General features: G+C 39.4%; 1 protein-coding gene across 1 annotated transcript in view; it reads left to right on the forward strand.

Moving 5' to 3' along the window:
• The window catches only part of MED13 (mediator complex subunit 13), a gene marked incomplete at its 5' end in the record, with an annotated part of 53,323 nt that overhangs the window by 21,892 nt on the left and 6,260 nt on the right, over positions 1 to 25,171 (forward strand). Inside the window, 17 exons of the mRNA XM_084272819.1 lie at positions 4,231 to 4,376; positions 5,448 to 5,645; positions 6,490 to 6,684; positions 7,501 to 7,663; positions 7,971 to 8,081; positions 9,572 to 10,255; positions 14,039 to 14,255; positions 15,148 to 15,232; positions 15,571 to 15,692; positions 16,891 to 16,981; positions 17,159 to 17,373; positions 17,782 to 17,978; positions 19,175 to 20,091; positions 21,502 to 21,669; positions 22,765 to 22,988; positions 23,663 to 23,852; positions 24,364 to 24,808. Of these exons, the coding sequence (XP_084128945.1) occupies positions 4,231 to 4,376; positions 5,448 to 5,645; positions 6,490 to 6,684; positions 7,501 to 7,663; positions 7,971 to 8,081; positions 9,572 to 10,255; positions 14,039 to 14,255; positions 15,148 to 15,232; positions 15,571 to 15,692; positions 16,891 to 16,981; positions 17,159 to 17,373; positions 17,782 to 17,978; positions 19,175 to 20,091; positions 21,502 to 21,669; positions 22,765 to 22,988; positions 23,663 to 23,852; positions 24,364 to 24,808 (4,368 nt within the window). The remainder of the gene's footprint in view (positions 1 to 4,230; positions 4,377 to 5,447; positions 5,646 to 6,489; positions 6,685 to 7,500; positions 7,664 to 7,970; positions 8,082 to 9,571; positions 10,256 to 14,038; positions 14,256 to 15,147; positions 15,233 to 15,570; positions 15,693 to 16,890; positions 16,982 to 17,158; positions 17,374 to 17,781; positions 17,979 to 19,174; positions 20,092 to 21,501; positions 21,670 to 22,764; positions 22,989 to 23,662; positions 23,853 to 24,363; positions 24,809 to 25,171) is intronic.

Below are 25,171 nucleotides of genomic sequence, written 5' to 3' on the forward strand. Positions count from 1 at the left end.
AACTCTAAGACAAGCTATTACATTTTTTGCTGTATCTGCACCTTAAGAACGTCACTGATGCTGCATGCAGGACAAATGTTCTGAGCACTGAGGTATTGGTATTTTTAAAATACATCAGTCATGAGCTGCTCTGCACAAATTATCTAGTGATCTTCTGTGCTACTTAAATGCCTGCAAATAAAAGCATAGGATGAACTCTACCCTAGCAGACAGGAAACCCTCAGCTTGCTTTCTGTTATGTGTCCTTAACTGAATTGTGAAGGTAACTTACCTGTTTACCCCAAAGTGATTAGTAAATCTTTTGCTTGTGATTTTTGGCTGTGAGGTGTGTTACTGAGAATAGGAGGAAAAGACTTGGAGAAAAGGTGGAGACTGTATATAATACTCGTGTGTGTGTGTGTGTGTGTGTATATATACACACACCATAATTATATAAAATAGATTTAGATTATTTACATGTTGCTTATAATATTTTATGCATATAATATTATCAATACAAATACAATATTTAAATTGTACTTATATACTTGCAATCAGTCTCTGTAAACTTATGGGACCAGAGGAGGTACAACTGTATTAATTTAAAAAAAACCCCCAACACTCAGACAACAAAAAAGTGCACATTCAGGGTTTCTTGCTAAGTGCATAAAATGATGTGTGTAGAGCACCCAGTAACTTTGGCTTGTAGTTCTTTGTTTTCCTTTGTACACTTTTCCACTCCCCCCCAAAGAGCTTCTGTTTTGATTGATTTTCTTTTTAATTTAGGATTTTTCATTGTATCTCTTGTCATTATTTCACATACATTGATACTTCATAAAGTTGTGTAACCAAACAGAAATGATGCTGAGGAATGTGAAGAAACAGTTTCTGAGCAGGAGGATGCAGTGTGTTAGTCTGGCTTTTCATGTTAACCTTTAGCTTAAGGCAGACTCATGTTTTCAGGAGATACAGTATGTAATGTGGAGATTTGTTTCCCTTAGCTCCAGTTTACAGAGCTGTTTTTACTCTGTATTTCTACTATGAAAGGACGTTATCCTATTGTGCATAAAATGACTTTGCACCTCAGAAAGTTCTGAAACAAAACCCTGAGATGGTGTGCATCATTTTGCTGTTTAATGCTTGAATTTATAAGCAGAATTAATGAAAATACTTGGTTTTTTCTAGAGTGCATTGTAGCATAGCAGGTCTTCTCTCCCTGCTGTACAAGCAGGGCTCGCAGCTTTCATGACAGCGCTGCTTGAACTAGCCAGTGACAACAATGGCTACTCTCTGACTTCATTATTTTGTTGGGAACTTCTCCCCTGCTGAGTGGGGGGAGACAAGGGTTCTAATTTTGGGAGGAGTTGAGGGGTTTTTTTTTTGTTTGGTTTTTGGTTTTTTTTTATTTGGCTTTTGCATGATGACCTTGAATTTTCCTTGCTAATTCTTAGGATGAGTTTTGCAGTGTAATGAAGTGAAATGCTTCTGTTATCATGCTGATGCTTCTCTTTGTCTCGGTTTATTTGAATTCCATCAGATTATGCGACAATTGTCTGCCCTTTATCTGTGTAATAATGTGGTATTTACAAGAGGCATAGCTTAATTGCATTTAAAGTGTATTTAAAGAATATGTGCTTTTATTTTTAAACTTTGCCTCACTTATATTAAGCCTCTAAATTATCTGTCACTGAACCAAGAGCGCTATCCACTCTTTCACCTTAAACCATCCAATGTGATTTTAAAACAAAATTAAATTTGAAAATCAGTCTTCAACTATTTGCATAAGGATTAAAGTTTAATCAGATTTCCATATGGGAATTTAGTGGTGTTTGCTAACCACGTGACTGCACTTGAACTTGAAATCATCAACAAGATGCTTAGCTCCATCAGCGCTGCATTTCGGACACTTCACTTTACAAGGACTCCTGAGCAGGATAATGTTTTATCTGCAGGGAGTGTTCTGTCCAGCCTTGGATTGCTGAAGCAGTTGTCTTGGAGTTGTTGATAAATAGTGATAATTTACTTGTATGTCTGGATCCTGGGGTTCTTTGTTCCTAAAACGCAATTAAAATTGAGCAGATCAGCACACCACCAGCCTTAGACTGTTAATGCCTCAGCCACTTAGAGCAGCTCCTCACTGAGTTCACTTCGTGGCCTGTTTTAAGTCACTGTAATAAATGTGCTGCGTTTCCTCTTCCTCCTTGAACGGTTTGTGGGTTCTCTCATCCTTGAAGTGTTTGAGGTTCCTAATTTGAAATCTGCTGGTGGGCAAAGCTGTAGCCTCCTTCCTTCTCACTGTAGTGACTATCATGGTGGCTGCTTTTTGGGGTGAGACTCACTGGACTGATTTAGCTCTGCTTTCATACACTGTGCCAATTCCAGAGGCTCTCTTTATTTTCACTTGCTGTTTCCTGTCCCACCGTCTATCTACCTGCTGGTGGAGGAAAGAAGCATCTTGGAAATGACACTAAAGGCATATTCAGTAACTTTACCAGTGGAGGTTGGGTTTTATCAGGATTACTCAGGAGCTTGGAGTTTGTCAGTTCCTCGTGTCCTGGCACTCTGGATCTTTTTCAGGAAAGCAAAACTTGCTTCATGTTCTCATGCTGTAGAAACACAAATGTTTAATGAACTCTGAGGGTGTGATCCTGAGTGTTAATTGTCAAGGTCTGATTTTATGGGTTTTTTGGGAAACAATGGTGTTGCATTCATACAGGCTTTTTAGGCTACAGTAGCTCATGGAGTGTCTTTTCCATTTGACCTTGCAAAAAATGCACTTTGGTGTCTGCTGTTTTGTCTGACTTAATTCAGTCTGTTTCCCTTGACTTGTTTTGTGGTTTGTTTGTTTTTTTCTCAGAGACTGAGCAGGTGCTTGAGGCTGCCCTCCTTATAGAGGAGGATTTATTTTCTATTCTTATGAACTACTTTTTAAGGTTCTCCTGGACTTTCATTCATGTATTGCTGAGATGGTGGGCCTAATTTAGTGTCCAATGTGAATAGTGTCGTCTTGCTTTCAAACATCTGTTCTTTTCCTGTGGGAGTATATTAGTCTGGCAGACACTTGAGATAACTTGTAGCTAATATAACTGAAAACTGCAGTGCCTGTAAGACTCCTCTAAAAAGAAAAAATAAAAGAAATTCAGGTGGAACTGGGTCTGAAGTTGTACCACTTCTGCGGTGTCCTAGCAGGGATATGCTTTTTTTTTGCCTTGGTGATCTGTTCCTGCCCTTTAATTAAAGCTGGTAAAACACATTTCACATAAACTATTTATTTAATTCATTTGAGTGCAACAGAAAATATTTTGTTAGTTGCAGTTGCAGGGGTTTATCAATATCTGTAACCAACAGCTAGCAGGGAGCTGCAAAGCTTGGAGCCTCTGAAGCATGATCTTGCGAGTAGGTGATTCCATGGAGCTGCTAACTAGTGACTATGTACAGCACTGTGAAAACAGCATCTGATTCAGAGTTACATGAAGGAGAAGTGCTTACTGGTTTTGGGGTGGTTTTTTATGTACAGGACTTTATTTTTTTTCTTCTAAAACGCTCCCAACTGAGAGAAGCTATCAGTGAAGCATGTGATATTAAGCATTGATACTTGCTTTAATGACTTTAACAGTTACTTAAGCTTTTGGGTGTTTTTGGTTTTTCTAATTGATTGGATCTTCCCTTTTTGTGTGTAGGTATGGGATTTAATTTTTAGGTACTTGAGTGGCTTCAGGAGCATAAAGATAAGATTTAATTTAACACCACCAAAACAACCCTTCTCAAAGCTGTTTTCATTCTTCTTCCTGCCTTTCAATAACTGACTTGTTGGCTAATATTAAATATAAACTTGAAAACAGAAATTTTGTTCAGTGGATTTGTGACAAGTGAATCTGGGTAACATCTCATTAAAATTAATATAAGTTCAGTAATATCTTTCTAGATTTAAAGTAAATATAAGAGATAAATCTATTAAATTGTAGCTTTCTTTGTCTTACAAAAAATGGTGGTTTAAATTTCCTCCAGACCTCAAAATAATCAGAGACTGAAAGCTTAGTGTCCATTGTTTTTTAGCTGATTGATCTGTCATTTTGTCTCTAATGCTGGAGTAATTTGTAAATGCTTCAGCAGAACATGTATTTAGCATTTTCTTTCTATTTAGATAACAGATTTTTTGTTAGTTCATTAATGAATGTCTTCAAAATAGTGAGAAAGCCATCAACTTAAAATAAGTTGTGTACTTAGGAGCTTTTCTTTCTCCCTCCTCAGCGAGCACTTGTCCTGCTCATTCACCTTCTTCTTACATGGAGACAGCAACGTTTGCACCAGCGTGGAGATCAGTCAGCATCAGCCTGTGTACCTGCTCAGTGAAGAGCACCTCACTCTTGCCCAGCAGTCGAACAGCCCTTTCCAAGGTAGGTTTTGCCACTCAGGAGTATTAAAATGACTCAGTCCTTTGAGTTGCTCAGGATGAGGACTTCTGGCAAAGACTGGTGGTGGAGCAGAGGTGTTACCTGCTTTGTATTGGTTACACGTACTCCCCCACGTGTCCCCTGTCATGACGTAGTCAGAAGCCAGTTGGTGTGTCTCAGCTCTTCTGCAGGTGGATGATTTCCATATTCATCTCCTGGCACGTAGCCACATAATTTGTCTTAATTTCCAAGTGCTGTCCTGTTGGTGACTTAAATATTTCACGTTTACAACACGCTTTATAACCCCCATGTATCTTCATCAATCCCTCTTTCAGGAATCCATTTCTGACTCACTGTGCTTAACCTATTCACTCCCCCTACCCCTTTTTATTTGGCTCTTGCCTGCCTGTAAATTCCTTTGGTTCCACCAGCAGATGCAAGCAATGCTCTGGAAGACAAAGGAGCAATGGGGCCTGAGTCTGGCTAGTGAGCTCTCGGATCACTCCCTGCCTTAGACGCACTTGTGTTGGCTATAGAAATCAGTTCTGCATGACCACACACTGCCCTTGTTTGTTTATATTCAGTGTCCAAACCTGCTTTTTTGAATGCATTTTAACAGCAGCTGTGCTTTCCTGATATGGGCAAGAATAAACATGAAACGGATTACTTCCCTCTATATACAGTGTTGTTGTAACTGTACCAAGCAGGATGAAAGGATGAGGAAACACCTTAACTTTGTCAGAATTTGAAATAATGTTTCTTTAATCCCACCTGTATATTGGAGACTCTGCTAGCCAAGATGAAAACTAGCTTGTTGCTTGTTTAAATAAATAAATTTAGGCACCACACTAAGAAATACAGATTTGTACAATACACATAGATTTAACAATGTTCACCTATTACCAAAAACTCTGCAGTAAAAATAGTGTAGTAAGAGATGATTACGGTGCATTTTGACTCACCAATGGTAAGTTGTCTATTTGGTGTGGCTGAAATAACTGTAATGGAATGTCAGTGGGAAAGAGTGAATTTTGGCTAGATAAAATCTCCAAGTACTTTTCTTTCTCTTTTTAGTTATTCTAAGTCCCTTTGGATTAAATGGCACGCTCACAGGGCAGTCTTTCAAGCTTTCTGATTCATCAACAAAAAAGCTTATTGGTGAATGGAAACAATTCTATCCTGTCACATCTAACTTGAAGGAGGGATCTGAGGAAAAACAAGAAGAAATGGATTGGGAGGATGATTCTTTAGCTGCTGTTGAAGTTCTTGTCGGTGAGTGCTCTGATTGCCTTTTAATTCCTGAAATACAGTGGCCTGATAATGTCTGCAAAATTCTGAATGCAGAAGTGACCCCATTTTACCCCTCTTGCAACCATTTGCCACTGCTGTTGGTCTTTTGTTTTTCTGTTTAATACTCAGGTGCCATGAGAAACAAGATAGTTTTTAAAATACATAAATAAAAGAAGAAAAGACAATAAAAAAACCCCTGGAAATCATTGTTGACATCTGAGGTGCATCAAAAGCATTTCAGATTCTGTGCAAATTCAAATGGAACAGACATGCCTTTCAGAGATGCCTTCAAAACCACAGCCTTGGAGAACTTAGTGTACTCAGGCACTGTGTTTATCTGCTGCTGTAGCTAAAATCTAAGCCTCTGGGACACAACAGTTTGTTCCTCTGTTGTGGGCTATTGACCTTTGATATCCCAACTAACATAATCATTTGTCTAATGAGTGTTACAAGCTTATCTTGTGGTGATGGCTGGAGACCCTGATGATGATGGGGAGGGGAATATTTTCAGTGTTAGGTGATATAAAAAAGTATGTTCTTGGTCATGTTTATAAAACAAAATGATAGAAACAAGCAGTAGCACATGGATGCCACAGCTGTATCTGCCTGCATGTACAAAGCCCTTGTTATTCATTCACCCAAATCTTCTGTATAAAGCAAATCATAATGTAACGATGAGGGCGACAACAGGCCAGGTCCTGGCAGAATGCTTTGCAAGGTAGAAAGGGTAGGTAAGCTTATGAGTGCTGGTAAAATGATGCATTTGTTGATGATTTTAAATGTAAGCTTTTGGTAACTTGTAAAATCAACTTGTTCTTTTTACCAGCTGGTGTGCGAATGGTATACCCAGCGTGCTTTGTTCTAGTTCCTCAGACAGACATCCCTGCTCCTAGTACTGTAGGGGCATCTCACTGTTCAACTACTTGCTTGGGTGTCCACCAAGTGCCTGCTTCCACAAGAGATCCTGCCATGTCTTCAGTTACTCTGACTCCACCAACATCTCCAGAGGAAGTTCAAACAGGTATAATACAATCAGCTTCTGCACGTGGGAAATCATTTTGGTGGCCTGTCCTTTAAATCTGGCAGTGCTTGGAAAGGATTAAGGGTTTCTCTTTACAACTGACTTGGGTACTAGAAGAATCACATTTCTTTAGTCCTAAGTCTGTTGTAGTTCAACCATTTTTTATTGTTCAGTGGTGAGCACATTAACTTGAATGCTTTTGTGAGGTCCTGAATTGAGGACTGCTTTTGTATCTGATGGTGTTATCTGCTACTTGGAATTTCTGTGGTCAAGTTTTTTCATTTTGTTTTTTTCTCCACTCTGTGCCTGCTCTCTGACCTGTGTGTGAGTAGTGGTGTAGTGGTTATGGCAAATCACTCTAAGACAAAGTGTGTAAGGCTCATTGGTAGTTTCAGGTGGCTTTACATTCAGCTCTTCTTGTGCAGAAGAGGTTTTGCTTGGGTTTCCACCCTCCCCCAAGGCCTTCTGTTAGCTTAGTTTGACCCTTGTAATAAAATAATACTGTAAAATTTGCTAATGGGTACCTTTGCTCAGGTTATTTTCTTTCTGGTCAAAAATGTCATGGAAGATGAAGAGCCAGCCCAGTTACAACATAAAGATATATGGTGGGGTTTTAATTTTTATTTTCTTTCCTATGAAAGGGAAATCATGTTGTAATCAGCTACAATACCTAGACTTTCTGGTTTTATCTCTTAACATAGAGTTCAAAAGATACTTTGCTTCCTAAGATGTTCCTGTGGTGGTTGAATTGGAGTGATGGTGGTTTTGTGTATTGCCTCACTGCCTGAAACCATTTCTTCTGGTGCTGCTTTTCAGTTGATGCTCAATCTGCCCAGAAATGGGTGAAGTTTTCTTCAGTTTCTGATGGATTTATCTCTGACAGTACTAGCCATCATGGTGGCAAAATACCTAGAAAACTAGCCAACCAAGTGGTGGACAGAGTTTGGCAAGAATGCAATATGAACAGAGCACAGAACAAGTACGTACCCATTTTGTGATGCTGAAAATACCCCAGTATCTTGTGTGTCTGTTGCATAAAGTAGTTCTATTAAAGAGGCTGTGACTGCTAGTAGGAGGTGGTTTACTCTTAGTGATAAAACAATTGAAATAAGTTAACTTGTTCCTAACTAGCAGTTTATTTAGTTCTTGGTATTAACATGGTAGTAAAAGGCTATTTGTAATTTCTTTGCTGAATCCTATCTCACAAAACTGCTCTTGAGGTTTGATGGAAGATCAGGAGAGAACATATGTTGATCCCAAATAACTCTCCCAATATTGAATCATAGGAGGAAGTATTCTGCTACATCAAATGGCTTGTGTGATGAAGCGACAGCTGTGAAGGTAGCATCCTGGGATTTTGTTGAAGCCACACAGAGGACAAATTGTAATTGTTCAAGGTACAGTACTTGGCAAACCCGCAGTCCAACACCGTAAGCTGAGATTGAAGTACTCAAGAGAGGGCTTGGGACGACTCCTTTAGGAGTAATTAAGCAATAGCTGCTTGTAGGAAAGCTGTAACAAAATTTGTATCTTGTATCCTAAATGTCATTGTGGGTCTTGAAACTCTGCATACTAAGATAATGCAGAGGTCTTACTCGAGTGAATTGTCTGAGCAGAGGTACTGGCATTTCAGTGACAATTCCCCAGGCTTGGGCTGGAATTCCTTACGCCTGTATAGGGGAGAAACAATCTCATGGGCAACTTCTTTGGGTTGTAATGGGAAATATTTGAATCTAATTTAAAAAAAAATCATTTCTGGAGGATGTAGCATTTTGAAGGAGGTACATTTTTTTCCACACTCCTTTATTGAAATGGGTGGTTTAAGTTCAGTGGAAATGCTTGGGTCTTGAGAAGATCTGGGAAATGGAGGAGGATTAAATTAAGATATGGTAACACTAGTTAAGAGAAAACAAGCAATTAATTCTGTGACGTGTGTATTAGAAATATGCAGTGTCCTCAAGAGAAACTGCTAAAACCTGAAGCCCCTTATTCTCTGTGTTTGGAATGAAGTGGTGAAAAACGTGTGTTTGAGAGTTTAAAGTAAAACCAGATTGTTGATACCTCTTACCTTTTATTCCTGCCTAATACTGTTTGGTTTTTTTTTTTTTAATTGTAAGTTACATGCTCCTTAGCTTTCCTAATGGAAGAGTGACAAAGAATCCCCAGGCAATAAGGATGTACATGCAGTTCAGTAGCTATATCATAAACATTTCATTTTAGACTTTGGTATTTCATGTCTCATTCTGTCAGATGATTTAGAAAGTTGGCACCCTGAAATCCAAGATGAAATGTTTAAGCTCAAGTGCATTTATACTGGAACAAAAAGAAACTGCATTGAGGGTTTTTTTTCCCACACCTGCTAAATTTGTAGGCAAATAGCTACAAAAGCTTCAAAATAGCTTTTGTAGGACTGAGCTTTGCTTCTAGACTCTTGGTGTTTTAATTTTCTGCTCCTTAACTCATAGAGATTTGGGCAACTCTATTGGACAGTATTGATGCTTGAATTGAAGTCATTCACTAATTTGCATGTTGTTCTACTGATTCATCAGTGTTGGCAGAAGTTAAAAGCAACAGTGTGTTCATGTGACTATTTCTGATAAAAGCAGTTGTACTGTCTTCAGTTAGGAGGATTATGTGCACATTTGGCTCATGGGAGAGCTTTTCCAGGTTTTCTAAATGGTTTTCTAAAATCTTGCGATGCCACTCAAGTCATTCAAGTTGTTATGGACAGAAAGAGGCGGCTTCACTTCAGAATGATATCGGTTTCAGGTTTCTATAATTGGCTGTTTTAATGGCTTAGAAGTGGGTTCTTATCTAGTGAAAAAGAACATGATAGACATATTTGAAAGATTAATGTGAAGTATTTTCCCCTATGTTAATTCTGCAGGCACAAAAATCTCAAACCAAGAAATTCAGGTCAACAGGGGCAGGCACCACCTGTGGGCCAACAACAGCAAGCAGCTCCAAAGCACAAGACAAATGAGAAGCAAGACAAAGGGGATAAGCCACAGAAACGCCCTTTGACTCCTTTTCATCATCGTGTATCTATCAGTGATGATGTTGCCATGGAGGCAGATTCAGCAAGTCAGAGGCTTGTGATGACTGCACCAGACAGTCAAGTGAGATTTTCAAATATCCGAACTAATGATGTAGCAAAGACTCCTCAGATGCATAATGCTGAAATGGCAAACTCACCTCAGCCACCGCCGCTTAGTCCTCACCCGTGTGATGTAGTTGATGAAGGGGTAGCTAAAGCGCCTTCTACTCCTCAGAGTCAACATTTCTACCAGATGCCAACACCAGACCCCTTGGTTCCCACAAAAACAATGGAAGACAGACTCGATGGCTTGTCTCAGCCTTTTCCAGCTCAGTTTCCTGAAGTTATAGAGCCTACAATGTATGTTGGTACTGCAGTGAATTTGGAGGAAGATGAAGCTGATACTACTTGGAAGTATTATAAAGTTCCAAAGAAAAAGGATGTGGAATTCTTACCACCTCAGCTTCCAAATGATAAGTTGAGAGATGATCCAGTAATACCTGCTGGACAGGAAAATGTAACATCAGTTACAGAGTAAGTAGTGCTTAATACTCTAGTAATAACCTGAGAAGTGAGGAAACTGAAAGGCCAAAGGCAGTAGTTTCTCATTACCAGCAAGCTTGTCACTAAAGCATAATGTGGCTCTCATCAGGTTGAGCAGTAATGCCAAGTGTGTGAGCATAACTATCTGCTGTCTGTGTACAGTAATACTTGTGAAATGAGAGCATGAAGTGTGGTCAAATCTGTAGTAAGGCTTTCCAGCTTTTTCTCATTAGAACTCTTGATTTAGCAGATAGCAATGAAGTATATATTTCTACAGAAAAATTAATCTGTAGCCAAATTATGCTTATTTGGGACTTAGCATTGTGTCTGGCCCTCACTCCCAGAAAAGAAAGGTTCTCATTTTAATATATAGTTATTTGAAGAGAGCATGGATGATCTCAGTTCTGTTCTTGTCTTTATTCAGAAGAGCTGCTATTTAAATGGCTGATAGGAATGATGAGGAAGATACTTTCTTTTCCTGGATGATGTTAACCTAAATGTGGGCTGCAACTGCTTTGTAGTATCAGAAATTTCTCTTTGGAATAAGGAACATAAACTGGTTCTTGCACGGGGACTCCCTGTGTTGTTCAAAGGGCTGCAGGTTTTGATGTCATCATTTTGAGAAAATAAGTGACTGGTGCATTTACAGTTACTGCTCTTGGACTCCAGGTCATATGGGAAACACTTTTTCATGAAACAAAGCTTGTCTAAACTCAAGAAATGTTGAAACTAGATCCTTGTTACCACCTCAGCTGCAGGAAATGTAGTTGAGAATATTTATTTGTTTTATTTAAACAGAAGCTAGTATTATCTTAATTATAGACTACACATACTCTATTTCATTTTAAAAGTTTTTGCTAAATAAGCTGTTATTTCTGAAAGCTAGTGTTACCTAGCACCAGGTTTTAAATTGTTCTGCTCTCCTGCTGTCTGGTTCTATTGGTCACTATTTTGATATTGCCCAAGTTTTGATAAATTATGGAGCTTGAAGGCAATGGAGGAAAAGAATAACACTAGTGGTTTTAGTGTTGAAGCATGTTTGAGCTCTGTTTTACTGCAGAAGAAAATCCATATTGATTCACTGTACTAGTTAAAGACAAAACAAATCCCTGAAAAAAGACTATCACCAAACAACCCAAACCCATCACCAAACCAAGAACCCCATAAGAACAAAAGCCTGAAATGAAACCACTTGGCCTTCTGGGTTGTGTCTCCTTTGCTGTTGTACTGTGTAAAACTCTTCCTGTCATCCATCATTGCAACACTTCCTGCAGGAAAAGGATGGTAATGGGAAGCAACTGGTGCTGACAGGGGTGTTAATAGCAGTGTAAACTTCACGTGACTGGAACCTGGATCCAGAGGTGACAAATTTTGGCTTAGGGTTGTGACTGAGGGATAAAAAAGTGCTTCTCAATTACACCAGGAGCTGGCTCTATCAGCCCACTTGCTGTTGGTTATATTTGGTCCAAAAAAATTTATTTTTCTTTCCTGTCCAGGTGAAATGAGACTTGTAATCTGAACAGGGTCAAATCATTGGGTGTTCTGGTGTGAGTTGTTTTTTCTCTTCAGTAGATAGTGTATTTAATTTGTGATGTAAGAGCTGAAGCAGCTACTCACAAGACAGTATTTTATGTTGATGTGCTGTTTCACTGCTGGCAGTGGAAAGCCACTGATGGCAGTCACATTGACTTTGGTGCGTAGGAAAGCTGTGAGAAGTAGTAAATATGTTGTAGCTGTTGGTCTGTTCTCATACACATTTTCTTAGCCATATCTTTTGTGTTCACTGTTTGAGTTTACATTAGTTAGTGCATGTCTCAGCTCTTTCAAGATGTGCATTTATAGGATTTTTAGCACTTTTTTGGCCTTGAATTCATTTCAACCAACCAGACAGAGAAAGATAGGCTCTACTTCAGAATGTTTTGTTTACTGTTCAAGGCATGGTCTTTTCTTATGTGGCTTCTAGTATGATTTAACAACTTACTGAACCTATTTTTTTTCCCTAGAATATCTGGCTATTAACTTACCTTCCTCTTTGGCAGTCAGAAATACTGGAAAACGCTGTTTGCTTTCACTGTGCATTTTCCCTTTCACTGTACATATTCTTCCTAGAAAAGTGTCCCCATTTTTTTGTTTTTGTGATGGTAAATTTTGCAGGATTTAGAAAAGAAGAAATCCTGAACTCTGAGTGCTACTCTAGCCACAAAAGCCAGTGGTGCTTGACACAGCCACGCTCGTTGCGGTGTTGTCTGGAGCGGTTGTGCTGTGGTGGTCGTGCCTGACACAAGGTTTGATGTGGCATGGATGCATTTGGCAGTGTTGTTGGCTGTGAGGTGTTTCTTTGCAAACTTTATTTCTGGGAAGTCTTTTGACAAAGTAAAACTCTTTCTATGTCCTTTCTCGTACCACGTAGATGACAGGGATATAGAAGGCAGTGAGGGGGACTCTGAGGAATCGCTGTGCCTTTTTGTGTGCAGAATTTCAAGGCTGAACTCTGAATTGTTCTATACCATGCTTTTCTTTCTTTCTGAACTCTCAGGGGAGAAATGTAAGCCTATCTTATTCTAAACTCCTAGATCTAGCCTGTCAAAATCAAGCCCTAGTCACTGACATGTTAGTTTCTTATGGGATAGCATTTCTGTTTGGATAGAGGCTTGAGTGCTGGAAGAATAGCTATGTTGGAACCTGTGTTTGGACTTGAAGTATCTCTATAATCTTCATCCTTGCAATGTCCCTCTTTCATTTCATACATGAGACTTCTGTAAATGCTTCTCACTGGTCATTCTGTTGTTTGGGAATAAGAGAGTCTCGGAGTGAGAAGAAATTGTGTAGCTATGGTAGTCTGACACTCTGAAGTACTTGTTTGAAGGAATATCTTCCTCATACAATGCCTCTTATATACCAGGGTACATAAAATAAAGTATCTGTAGGGGCAGGAGGTAGAGGGGCATTGTATAGCTAACAATCATAGCGTGCTTGCCTACATGCTGACACCTGGTTTTGCTGGTGTAGTGTTATATCTGTGAAACAATAGTCCCAATACAAGAAACATAATTTCTGTGTACTTACAATGCCATTTTCAAATCAAAATGTTAAGAAAATTATTACAAAGGCATATATACATATATATAAATTCTCATTAGTAAATTTGATATTGGTGACTACAAGCTTCATTTGTATTGATTTAAGTGGTATGAACTACACATAATGGCATTTGTGTGCTTTAGTGGTTATTGCTCAGGCTTTTTGGCTAGCCAGGCTGCTTGTCTGTTTGTCGTGTTGGGCACAGCCAGGTATGGCAGGTTGTCATACTTTCTACATTTAAATGAATTAAATGTTCAGGAGTTAAAGTTTTAAAATATGGAAAACGTGGGTTTAATCACTTCTTTCTGATCTCTTGTTTGGATTTGGATAGGGACTGGCAATGGGTAATTTTTTAACCTGGTGAATTTCTTTTAGTGGATATAGATAGTTGAATACACTTGTACTTTATAATAAATGACAGCTATGACCTGGGATAAATTACTAATCTTTATCTGAATTGACAGTGCTTGAGGAGAGATGGGCAGAATGAATCACACTGCTGTGTCTGACGTGTGTAAGGAGGTTATATTAAATGACTAATGATTTAATCTTTTTCCCAAAAAGTTTTCTGGAGCTGGGGTGGAAAGGAAGAAAGTGGGAAGGGAAAATGAAGTTGTTCTTGTAAAGGCTGTGTGATAATTCCCATATAATAGATGATAAATATTTTGTGTTTTTTCTTTTTCTTCTGTTCAGATTAATGGTGCAATGTAGGAAACCTTTAAAGGTTTCAGATGAACTGGTGCAACAGTATCAGAGTAAAAACCAATACCTAGCAGCAGTAGCAATGGAAGCTGACCAGGAACCTGAAATCGATCCTTATGCCTTTGTTGATGGTGATGTGGAATTCTTGTTTCCTGATAGTAAAAAAGATAGGCAGAACATTGAGAGGGAAGTTGGCAAGAAACATAAGGTGAGTAAAGGAACAAGGATACAAATCACTGAGCTTAAAGCAAGTTGCTTCAGTCATGAAATGCAATTTAATTTTATTTAGAAGTATGTTAAAAAATGTTATCTAGCAGAAATGATGAATGATGCTACACAGCATGCCTCTAACTACACCTAACTATTTTTTGGCACACTGGGGGTGTTATTGCATTAGAGTTTGTGGCATGTACTGGGAGAATGCTGCTGGACTGGAACAAAAATCAGACTGGCTCAGTAGCTGTCTATAGAAGTAAGTGAAAGCAGGTGCTTGGGAAAGAGAGGAAGAACAAGGCAAGTGGTTTGTGCACGTGTGGAAGGGTTTGAGGGTAGGTGAGGTGAGCTGTCCAGTTGCCTGGACAGTGAAATTTTTGCCCACTTTAGCCAGTACCATGTGAGGCTTCTACTTAAAGCAAAAATATGCTCTCCAAAAAGGGAGAAAATATACCTGCATTGGGATCTTGTATATGAAATGAACTTGGCCACTGGGAGTAGTTGTGTGTGTATACACTCCTCGTATCAAGAGCTTCGTTCAGTAACCAGTATGGTTAATGTGTAGCACTTGTTTGCAAGTGTTTTTCAATAAGGTGCTGTAGCAGGAATTCACAGCTTGCTTTTGAAATTTATCCCCAACACAAAACCTAAGATTTATGTTCTTAGCTGTGCTGCTCATCTGTGTGTTGTCTGGATTCCAAGTGTGCTTCTCCCTGAGCAAACACCACTAACCAGACCCCTAGACTACACCTCACTGAGCTAGAAGGCTAATGAGAACTTGATACTTAAGATACGTAAAAGAATTCTCATAGGGAGATAAATACCTCTTCTCCCAGTTAATTTAAACTTCTCACCTCTTCTCTTATTTATTATTTTTTTAATAACAGGCTGAGGATGGGACATCTAGTGTTACAGTTTTATCCCATGAAGGAGAGGATGCCATGTCTCTATTTAGTCCTTCTGTCAAGCAAGGTAAAGGAAGTTTTTTGGGTTTTTGTTTTCCCCTCTTCTAATTGTACTATATTAATGGTCTCTTGAATACTCAATAGATAGCCTGCTGCATTTTTACTTTATGGCATGTACTTCCCTATCCCTTCAGAATTGGGAATCCACTTGGAACACAGTCTTAGTTGCACCTTGCAATTAAATGTTTGCTATAATATCCAAATGCTATAAAATTGAAGGGACCACACTTATGTAGTTCCTTTCCCCGCCGCCCCCACAGCTGTGGGAATGTTTCTGAAGATCTCTTTATTTTGTCTAATGAATGCTTATTGCCAAATTTGTATAATGTTTGCTTTTCTTTAAAGATGCCCAACGTATTGCTGCTCACGCTCGCACTGCTTCAACTAGCCTGTTCCACGAAACAGACTTAGTGGTCTCTTACACTGACCTTGACAATCTCTTCAATTCTGATGAAGATGAACTAACAGTAAGTCATCTGCCATCACTTTTTGCACCTGCCAGACAAAAAAGCCTGAGGAAAAAGTTATGTCTTGTGGTTTTGGTTGGTTGTTGGTTCGTTGGGGGTTTTTTAGCATTTGTCAGATAGGTTGCAAAACATGCATATAAGCAAGTGCTGTGGCTCCTCTGTAGCAGACATACTGTTCTGATTTGACTCATACAGTTATATATTTGATACAAACAAGCTTTTGATCTTAGATCCTTACTGGCCAGACAGTATATGCTTCTTGAATCTGTAAAATTATAAATAAAGGTATATTCAGCAGTGGTAGTGGTGCTCTTTTCCTATGGTTTAGGCTCTGTTTGAGTAGTCAATAAAGTTAATACTGAGACAAACCAAAAACTTCTGAAAGAGAAGAGGCGTTTAAACACAGGGATGTTCTGCCAAATAAGCTGCTTCATTGCAGCAGCTGTTATCTTGAAAGAGTTTCTCTTGTGGTCTCTGATGGCTCTGAATCCATTATCTTTCTTGTTTCTATTTCAATACTGTTTGTAATCAGTTGTCTTTTCTGAACTGTACTTTGCTGCACGCTTAATCCTAAATCCCCTTACCCAGACAAAATGCCCATCAACTTTAATGGGAGCTGTAGCTGAGTAAGGGCTGAGGGATCTTAATAGCTATCAAAGGTCATCATTATGTAAAGTGAGTGTATTTGCTCTTAAACGTGAAGACTCTTATTTTCTATAGACTTTACTGCTGTCTGGGTGTCGTAAAATATCTCTCTTGTTCTTCAGCAGCTTTTCTTCCCTGTACCTCTTGTTCCAGGATTTGTGTTTCTCTATCTTTTTTTCTATTCCTGTTCATGTAGTAACATCAGTAATGTTAGCATGGCTTTGGGAGCCTGTATACTGCTTCTGATAGATTGTGGGCAGCCCTGCTTAGCTTTAATATGTCTGCAAACAGGCTGAGAGTTATTTTATAACTGGTCTTTCATTTTAATAACATGATGATGTGATGGGAGAGCATTCTCTTGAGTTACAAGTATTAAGGGAGGACAAGTGTAACCCCAGCTACTAGCGTTTGGCTTCTGGTTTATTTTTTTCTGAATATTATACAAAGTCTCAGCTTTGTATGTTCACTGTACATGAACCCTCTTGTTAGCAGAAGATTTGAACCTGTGTTTAGATCTGAAGTGATTTATTGCAATACTCCTTTTCTTTCTTAGCCTGGATCTAAAAGAACAGTGAATGGCGCTGATGACAAATCCAACTGCAAAGAGGCAAAAGCAGGAAATCTAGACCCACTGTCATGCATAAGTAAGCTTTATTTGGTGATTTTTTTCTGTGTAAAATACTAACCCTGAACGTTGGATCGCTAATATGTTGTGGCAATTTGGAAACACACGCTTCATTTGCTGAACTGAAGTTTTAAGATAAAGTAAATACTTCAAAATGTATTTGTGCTTTAAAGCCCTACTTCTGATCTGAAATTAGGCACTGCAGATCTCCATAAAATGTATCCAACTCCACCTTCATTGGAACAACACATTATGGGATTTTCTCCGATGAACATGAATAACAAGGAATACGGCAGCATGGACACTACACTTGGAGGAACAGTACTTGAAGGGAATAGCTCTAGTGTGGGAGCTCAGTTCAGGATTGAAGTAGACGAGGGTTTCTGCAGCCCCAAACCTGCTGAAATTAAGGTATGTAGTGCTGATAGTCCTGATACATGTTTTTGATGGTTACTGTTGAGGAATTGTGGGCAATCAAGTACAATTTGTAACTTGTGCCCCACATTATACTGGGGTAGCTAATGCACATTCTATTAAGTGGTGAATAATATTTTCCTACTTAGGCTTCAAGGAAGAGTAACACATAGTAAGCTGAAGGAATGCATTTCAGTAACTGTAGTTCATTGTTTGTTTTGTGTTGGCATGCTGCTTTTTTGAGAACTATGGGTATGAATGATGTATGTATAAATCATTATCTTTTGCAGCCATATCAGAATTAAATATTTAAGAACTGCTTGAATGTAGCTGCATTTTTTTAAAAGGGTTTTATTGCTGAAGTTTTAATGTACAAGCTGATGTTTTACCATGTCTAATTTCTAGGATTATTCTTATGTTTATAAACCTGAGAATTGTCAAGCTTTAGTGGGATGTTCCATGTTTGCACCACTGAAGACGCTTCCCAGCCAGTGTCTTCCTCCCATCAAACTGCCAGAAGAATGCATTTATCGCCAGAGTTGGACTGTGGGAAAGTTGGATTTACTTCCTCCAGGACCTTCCATGCCATTCATCAAAGATGGGTATGATGTGTGCTGCAAATGTTTTGTAAGGCGGTCAGTTATCCACACTGTAGGAAGTACCCCTAATATACCCTGTATACTGCTGTAGTTGTATAAACACAGTATACAGTGTTTATACAACTGACAAGAGCCATTAAAATCATTAGATTAAAACTAACTATAAGAGACTGTCTTCTCAAATAGCTTCTTAACTGTGCATACATTTTATTTGTTGCCTTGTTTAAAGGTTTCTTGGGGAAGCTTAATGGTGCAAGTCCAGTTTTAATAAGTAATGAAGATGGTAACTATCAAGATAAATGTGAACTTGGGACTTTTGTGTGGTGGTGGTGTAGGTACTGTAAGGGCTGTGTAGGTGGTGCTTCTGTTTCTTAAATTATTTTCTTAAATAGTGGTAATCCCCACTGTACTGGGACTAAGAAAGCCCTTCCTTTGATGGGAAGCTATGCCCAGTGTGACACTGCCTGGGAACAGCAGTGTTGCAGTAGGCATTTCTGTGATCCACATTTGGTAGCAATGGTCTTGCAGTTACTTTTGAAGAAAAATGTTTATTCCTCTTCCTCATTAGTAGGTGGTATAAATATGTAGCCTCCTTGTTGTCTAATCCATTTATTGATAAAATTACACAAACATTAAATCGTGGAGGAAATACTGATGTCCCTTCCTTTAGGGTCATTCACAAGCAATATGTTTCCAGGTCTCATTAGCATTATAGGTCTTTGGAGGTACTCAGATGCTTAGAAAGAAAATGTTAAATGTTTCCAGGTGATACTTTCCTTGTGGATCCAGCTGAATCTATTGTTGATAGAACTGATGTATTTTCTTAGTGTGTGTCAACACAATGTGTAAATAAAACATGAAGTAAAAATGTGTCCTTTAGACTCCATACAACCATACAGTTTGTAATTTATTCTGACCACACTTGTTTCCTGCACTTTTTTGTGCAAAGGAAAAGATAAGAGGAGGTGGGGAAAGTTTCTTTTAACAGGGCTGTTTGTGGGAGTCCTGCAGAGTCATTTAGAACAAATACTCTTGGAAGTTCCACAGGGAATGAGAAATCCTTTCTGTAGACTATGAAAAACTAGCTTAAAAAAAGCACTTATCAATTAGGAACATCCTTCATTAGAAATTTGAGACTTAAACTTCAAAGTCAGTATGTTGTATACTTAAAATACTTCTTTTTTTCTTGTGGCTGTTAGAGATGGAAGCACTATGGATCAAGAGTATGGCCCGGCCTACACGCCACAAACTCATACTCCTTTTGGGATGCCACCAAGTAGCGCACCTCCCAGTAACGGTGGAGCTGGAATTCTCCCTTCTCCTTCCACCCCTCGTTTCCCAACTCCTAGAACACCAAGGACTCCTCGAACACCTCGTGGAGCTGGTGGACCTGCCAGTGCACAGGGTTCAGTCAAATATGAGAACTCTGACTTATACTCACCAGCTTCCACACCGTCGACATGTAGACCGCTGAATTCTGTTGAACCTGCAACTGTGCCTTCCATTCCAGAGGCACACAGTCTTTACGTGAATCTCATCCTCTCAGAGTCTGTAATGAATCTCTTCAAAGACTGTAACTTTGACAGCTGCTGCATATGTGTTTGCAATATGAACATCAAAGGTGCTGATGTTGGAGTTTACATTCCTGATCCAACACAAGAGGCCCAGTATAGGTGTACCTGTGGTTTCAGTGCTGTTATGAATAGAAAATTTGGCAACAGTTCCGGACTGTTTCTTGAAGATGAATTGGATATTCTGGGACGTAATACAGAGGGTGGCAAAGAAGCAGAAAAACGCTTTGAAGCTCTCAGAGCTACTTCTGTTGAACATGGCAGCGGAGGACTGAAAGAACCTGAGAAGCTGCCTGATGAGTTAATACTGTTGCTGCAGGATCAGTGCACCAACTTGTTCTCACCGTTTGGAGCAGCCGATCAAGATTCCATTCCCAAAGTTGGTGCAGTTAGCAGCCTGGTACGCGTAGAAGAAAGGGATTGTTGCAATGACTGCTACTTAGCCTTGGAACATGGACGGCAGTTCATGGACAATATGTCAGGAGGGAAAGTTGATGAAGCACTTGTGAAAACTACTTGCTTGCACCACTGGTCAAAAAGAAATGGTAAATATTGAGAACAGCTGCTTTTTCTGCTTTTCCACCTATGAATTTTTTAAGAGTTAATTTTTTTTCTGTGTTTTTTCTTTGTGAATATTGGGTATTTAAGACTGTTCAACCTGTGTTCTTGTTCAAACTTCTAACTGTGTTCAGAATAACCATTCCTCTTGCGTTCTGTGCTGGTACGATACACCAAGCAGAGTGTAGGCCCTGGCTACAATCAGTTGTAAATTCCTAACATAAAGTTAACGTAACGTAAGACCACAGTAACTGTCCACAACACTTCACTGGGCTTGTTCTTTTAAAGCAGCTTTTGGTGACTGCATCTACAGAGGCTCTGTGGAATGAGTGTACGTAGGAAGTGTAGGTGGTTCAAATGGTGACTGTATTGTCAAGGCTACTGTGGAAGAATTAAACAAGATCTATGATTCAGTTGGCTTCCCCCCTCCCCTTCTTTAAGGGGGGGTGGTAGTTTAATGGCATGTGTGGCAAATAAAGCATTGTTGTAGCCTTCGCTGTATGTTGGATCTGCCAGAGGTCCTTGGATTTTTCCTTCCAGGGCCTGACTAATGATATACTATCTCATGGAATACTCTTTATTGTGTGCATTTGCATACTTCTCCTCTCAATAATAGTCTTTTCAAGTAGCAACTCTAGCAGGGTGAAGAGTAAAATGGGAAACTTTGATTGATAGCAGTTAGCTGCGATTCACAGTTTTTAATGAGGATGAGGAGGACTAACAGTAAAACACAGCGAGGCTTCTGTGTGGCAGTGGGGGATTACGTTTAAAAGCCCAGCCTGTAGATAAATCAGTGCTTTCAGGCACCCAGGAGAAGATTCAGTGTTTCTGTGACCTTGGTATTTAAGATAAAAAGATGCAAAGATACTTTTGAACAGAAGGCTATGAAATTATAGCCATACCAGATTTTGTGTCAGGTTTTTTTTATTCTTAAATGGCGTAGTCGTGTTGAAATGGGCTGTGACTCTTTGAGGCCTCGTGTGAAGTGGGCACTGGGTGGCACTCTGCTAACCCTCCTCTTTGGAGGGAAAAGCCTGTAAGTTAAGGATTGTGCAGCTTGCACACAACTTGTGTGTTGGGTTTTTGGGGAATTTTTTTAAGGGTTTTAGGGTTTTTTTTTGCCTTAGTTTAGGCCATAGGATGGTAAGGATTATAAGGGAAAGAACCCTTCAGGAAAAAGAAAAATCCCCACCTGTGTGTTTTAAGTGCCTGAGAAGAAAGTGCTTAATCTGTGCAGTTAACTTTTATATCGTGCCTTTGGGTGGCCAGGGTGTGTGATTCAGGGAGAGTGACTTTGTGTAAAATCACGGTGATTTAGGATTGGGAGTCTCTGGCGGAGGGCTTTGCGGTAACCTGTTGCTGCAGTAGGCCTTGACGCTTCTTCTCTGCCCTTTCAGTTGTGGATGTGAGCATGCAGTGTTCCCAGGACATCCTGCGGATGCTCCTCTCGCTCCAGCCAGTTCTTCAGGACGCGATTCAGAAGAAGCGAACGGTCCGGTCCTGGGGTGTGCAAGGGCCCCTCACGTGGCAACAGTTCCACAAAATGGCTGGCAGAGGCTCTTACGGTAAACTGCTGTGTAGCCTCCTCTCTGTTAATCTCTGCTTGATCCGGCCACCAAACCTCAGTGTCTGTTCAGCCTATTGGAATTCTAAACAGCGTTTGACCTTTCTTTAAACTGACAAGAGCTAATAGACAGGGGAGAATTCTTCTCTTTAGGAAACCAGAAAACATTTCTATTCCTTAAAACAGCAAATGAATTAAAGATGTGTGTATTTAAAATTAATAGCTTCAACTGAGGTATTTATAGACACCTGACACTCTTCCAAGTGAAGGACTGAAACTGCAAGGATAGATTTAGTGTTAAAAACAGTAATTGCTTTTTTGTTTTTTACTCAAAAGAATTATTCCATTTATATTACTGTAAAAATGGCATAGTTAAAAATACTGGCTTTGAAATGCTTGAAAAAGTGTGCTTTATTGCTTGGTAGTTTCAGTCTGAGATTTTTCCATATGTTGTCTATGGTAAATACTTAGTAGCCAACATGTGATGCACACTTACAGACACAGGGTAAATTCTGTGCACTCAAAATTTAAACTGACCCCATTAGCATATGGGAATGATTTACAACTATGTAGAAGAGAGAACTTTTACCAGCACATCTTTTGTAGCTATATTTAGAACATGGTAATTATATGCTTAGGGTGCATGTAAATGCATGTCTTTAAGGTTTTCTTCTTGGGTTTGGGTTTGTTCTGTGTTTTTCCTTCTGTGGTCCTTTACATATTTAATTAGAGTAGTTATGTTTCTTCCCCCTCTTTTTGATAAGTCTGTGGGGAATTCTTCCTGGGCAGTAAAGATCTGTTCCTGATTGTCTATAAAATGATAGAAATATCACACAACTGTGGAACAACTTCTTGAGGCCTTGGGAGTTTTCAAATAAAAATAAAAGAGCTGCTGCTTTTTTGCAGAGGGTTGGATCATACACACAGGTTTTTCATTTCCATCTGTTATAAATGGAACAGTTCTCGTTTTAATCTGTGCTACTTCCTGTTAAGTGCTGGGAACACCAGTGTTTTTTCTGTTCACGTTTCCTAGAAGCAGGGTGTTAATTTTAAGCTTTCTGCTTAATATATTGGAGAATGTGTCTTCCTTTTCCAGGAACGGACGAGTCCCCGGAACCACTGCCAATCCCAACATTTCTGTTGGGGTATGATTACGACTTTCTGGTGCTGTCTCCGTTTGCTTTGCCCTATTGGGAGAGGTTGATGTTGGAACCTTATGGATCTCAAAGAGATGTTGCTTATGTTGTGGTGTGCCCTGAGAATGAGGCTCTGCTGAATGGAGCAAAAAGCTTCTTTAGGGATCTGACTGCAATATATGAGGTATGTTATTTATGGCAGTTAGCAAGGAAATGGGATTTTGAAAGACTGTTTCTAATACATACTCATAACTACTTATCAGGCTTGTCTTGGATGATATAAAGGTTTGCACAGAATACTCTCTCAGAAAGCTGCTAGAAAGGATTTTAGGAATGGGCACTGGAAAGATAAGGATTGTTCATGCTGCTCACCATCCCTCTTAGTAATAGCTGTTTTGAGTCTTTATCTGATAAACGCCACTCAGTGGTAAAACTCTGTATTGCCACTTCAATTGTTTTAGCTACATTAGTTAATGAATTAAATGCATGCATGACTTGAGTTGTGATTAAGATTAGAGTAGATGCTATATCAACTTGGATTTCTTATATTTAGGAAAATCTGAAAATAAGCCTAGAAGTCACTATTAAATAATTCATGCTGGTATAATATTTTAGTATCAAATGTTACTTTGGAATACCATCATTAAACTGTGACTTCTTTGTGTGTGTGTACATATACATATATGTACAGAAAGGAGCAGGCTATATATATTTATATATATAATATATATGTTATATTTCCTCTTTTAAGAGGAATAAATATATATATATATAACATGCTCCTTTCTGTCCTATTTCACTGTGTTTAAGGCTTACAAATTCCATATTGTACTTAAACCTCTCTTACCTTCTTTGCAGTCATGCAGGCTTGGTCAGCACAGACCTATCTGTAAGTTACTGCCAGATGGGATCATGAAGGTTGGACCTACTGCTTCAAAGAAACTTTCTGAGAAGTTGGTCACAGAATGGTTCTCACAGACACCGAATGCCAACAACGAAGCGTTTTCCAAACTCAAGCTCTATGCCCAAGTTTGCAGATATGAGCTGGGTATGAAAATTTTTGTTAATATTTCTTACTTCATACAGTTACCACATATTCCCTTCCAGTAGAGGAGAAATACTGCATTTATTCACTGAGTTTTAAGATTGGGGATGGGGGAATGAATGCAGCCCTAACCCTGTATTCAGATACGTGCTGAAATGGCTTCTTTGCATCGAGCAGTATCTGTAAGGAGTGGCAGTGTTACAGCCTGACAGGGATTTCAATTGTCTCTTTCTGTTGGAGACTTCCTTAAATTCTGAAGCAGTGATTTTGTAGCAGTTGAACATGGGTGAAAAAAAATACTTCAAAAAATAGATTTCTGGATATTGTTGAAAGAGTCTTATGAGAAGCCTGAAATCTGGAAGTTTCCTGCAGGTACTTTAATTTGAGAGGTAAAATGTACACGAGGGGTTTGGCCTCTGTTCTGTTAAAGTGAGTGGATGTTAAAATGTATAAATGAAATATGTTAAAACCAGCGGCAACATAAAATGTTTGCTTTTTATATTCTGGTGTTTAGGTCCTTACCTTGCTTCTCAGCCTTTGGACAACTCTTTACTTTCCCAAAGCCAGACGGCGTCCGCTCAGCCCCCAGTGACAGGTAATGCTGGAAATCCCAACACTCCGTCGTCTGCTCCTGCGCCTCCCACCAGTAGTGCTATGACAGCAACATCCAACAGTGCCATGTCTTCTGCACCTACCACAGCTAACTCAACGTTGACGACCACTGCCCCATCATCCTCTTCTGCCAGTATAGGCAGTGGGATACCAACAAGCAAGCCCTCTTCCTTCCCGCCTTTTAGCAGTATGAACAATACCACTTCTGCCTCCCTGCCCACTCAGGCGGCAGCAGTCCAAAATGGGCAAACGGGAGGGCAGCAGCCACAGCCAACACTGCAAGCAGCAGGGATGTCTGGAGAAGCTTCTTCAGCACCTGCACAGCCCCATCCAGAGGTTTCTGAAAGGTAATGAACTGCAGAATCAAACCTTCTTCGGCCAAAAACGGCCCACAGCTCAACTAGTGTGAACCTGTTAACACCACTTCTGTCCCCTCAGTAAAAAACTTTTCTTCTTTTTTTAGTTGCCAAGCTGCTTTTTAGGGAGAATGAGTTTTCTTTGCTGTTCTCTCTTTTAAGAGGGGCAAAAAATGCACCAAACTGTATTTTAAAGAATAGGTAAATTAAGCACCTTAAAGTGCTTAAATTTGCCTTAAAGTTCTACTTTCTGTTATCAAAGTTATGGCAGTAACAACAGCTTTTACTGAGAGACTGACCTTGTAGATATCCTTGTTCCCCAGTTGAAGCAATAGAGCTGTGTGCTGTTTAGCT

Source organism: Gallinula chloropus (genome assembly GCF_964237585.1).
Source record: "Gallinula chloropus genome assembly, chromosome: 19".
In the NCBI taxonomy this organism is placed as follows: domain Eukaryota; kingdom Metazoa; phylum Chordata; class Aves; order Gruiformes; family Rallidae; genus Gallinula; species Gallinula chloropus.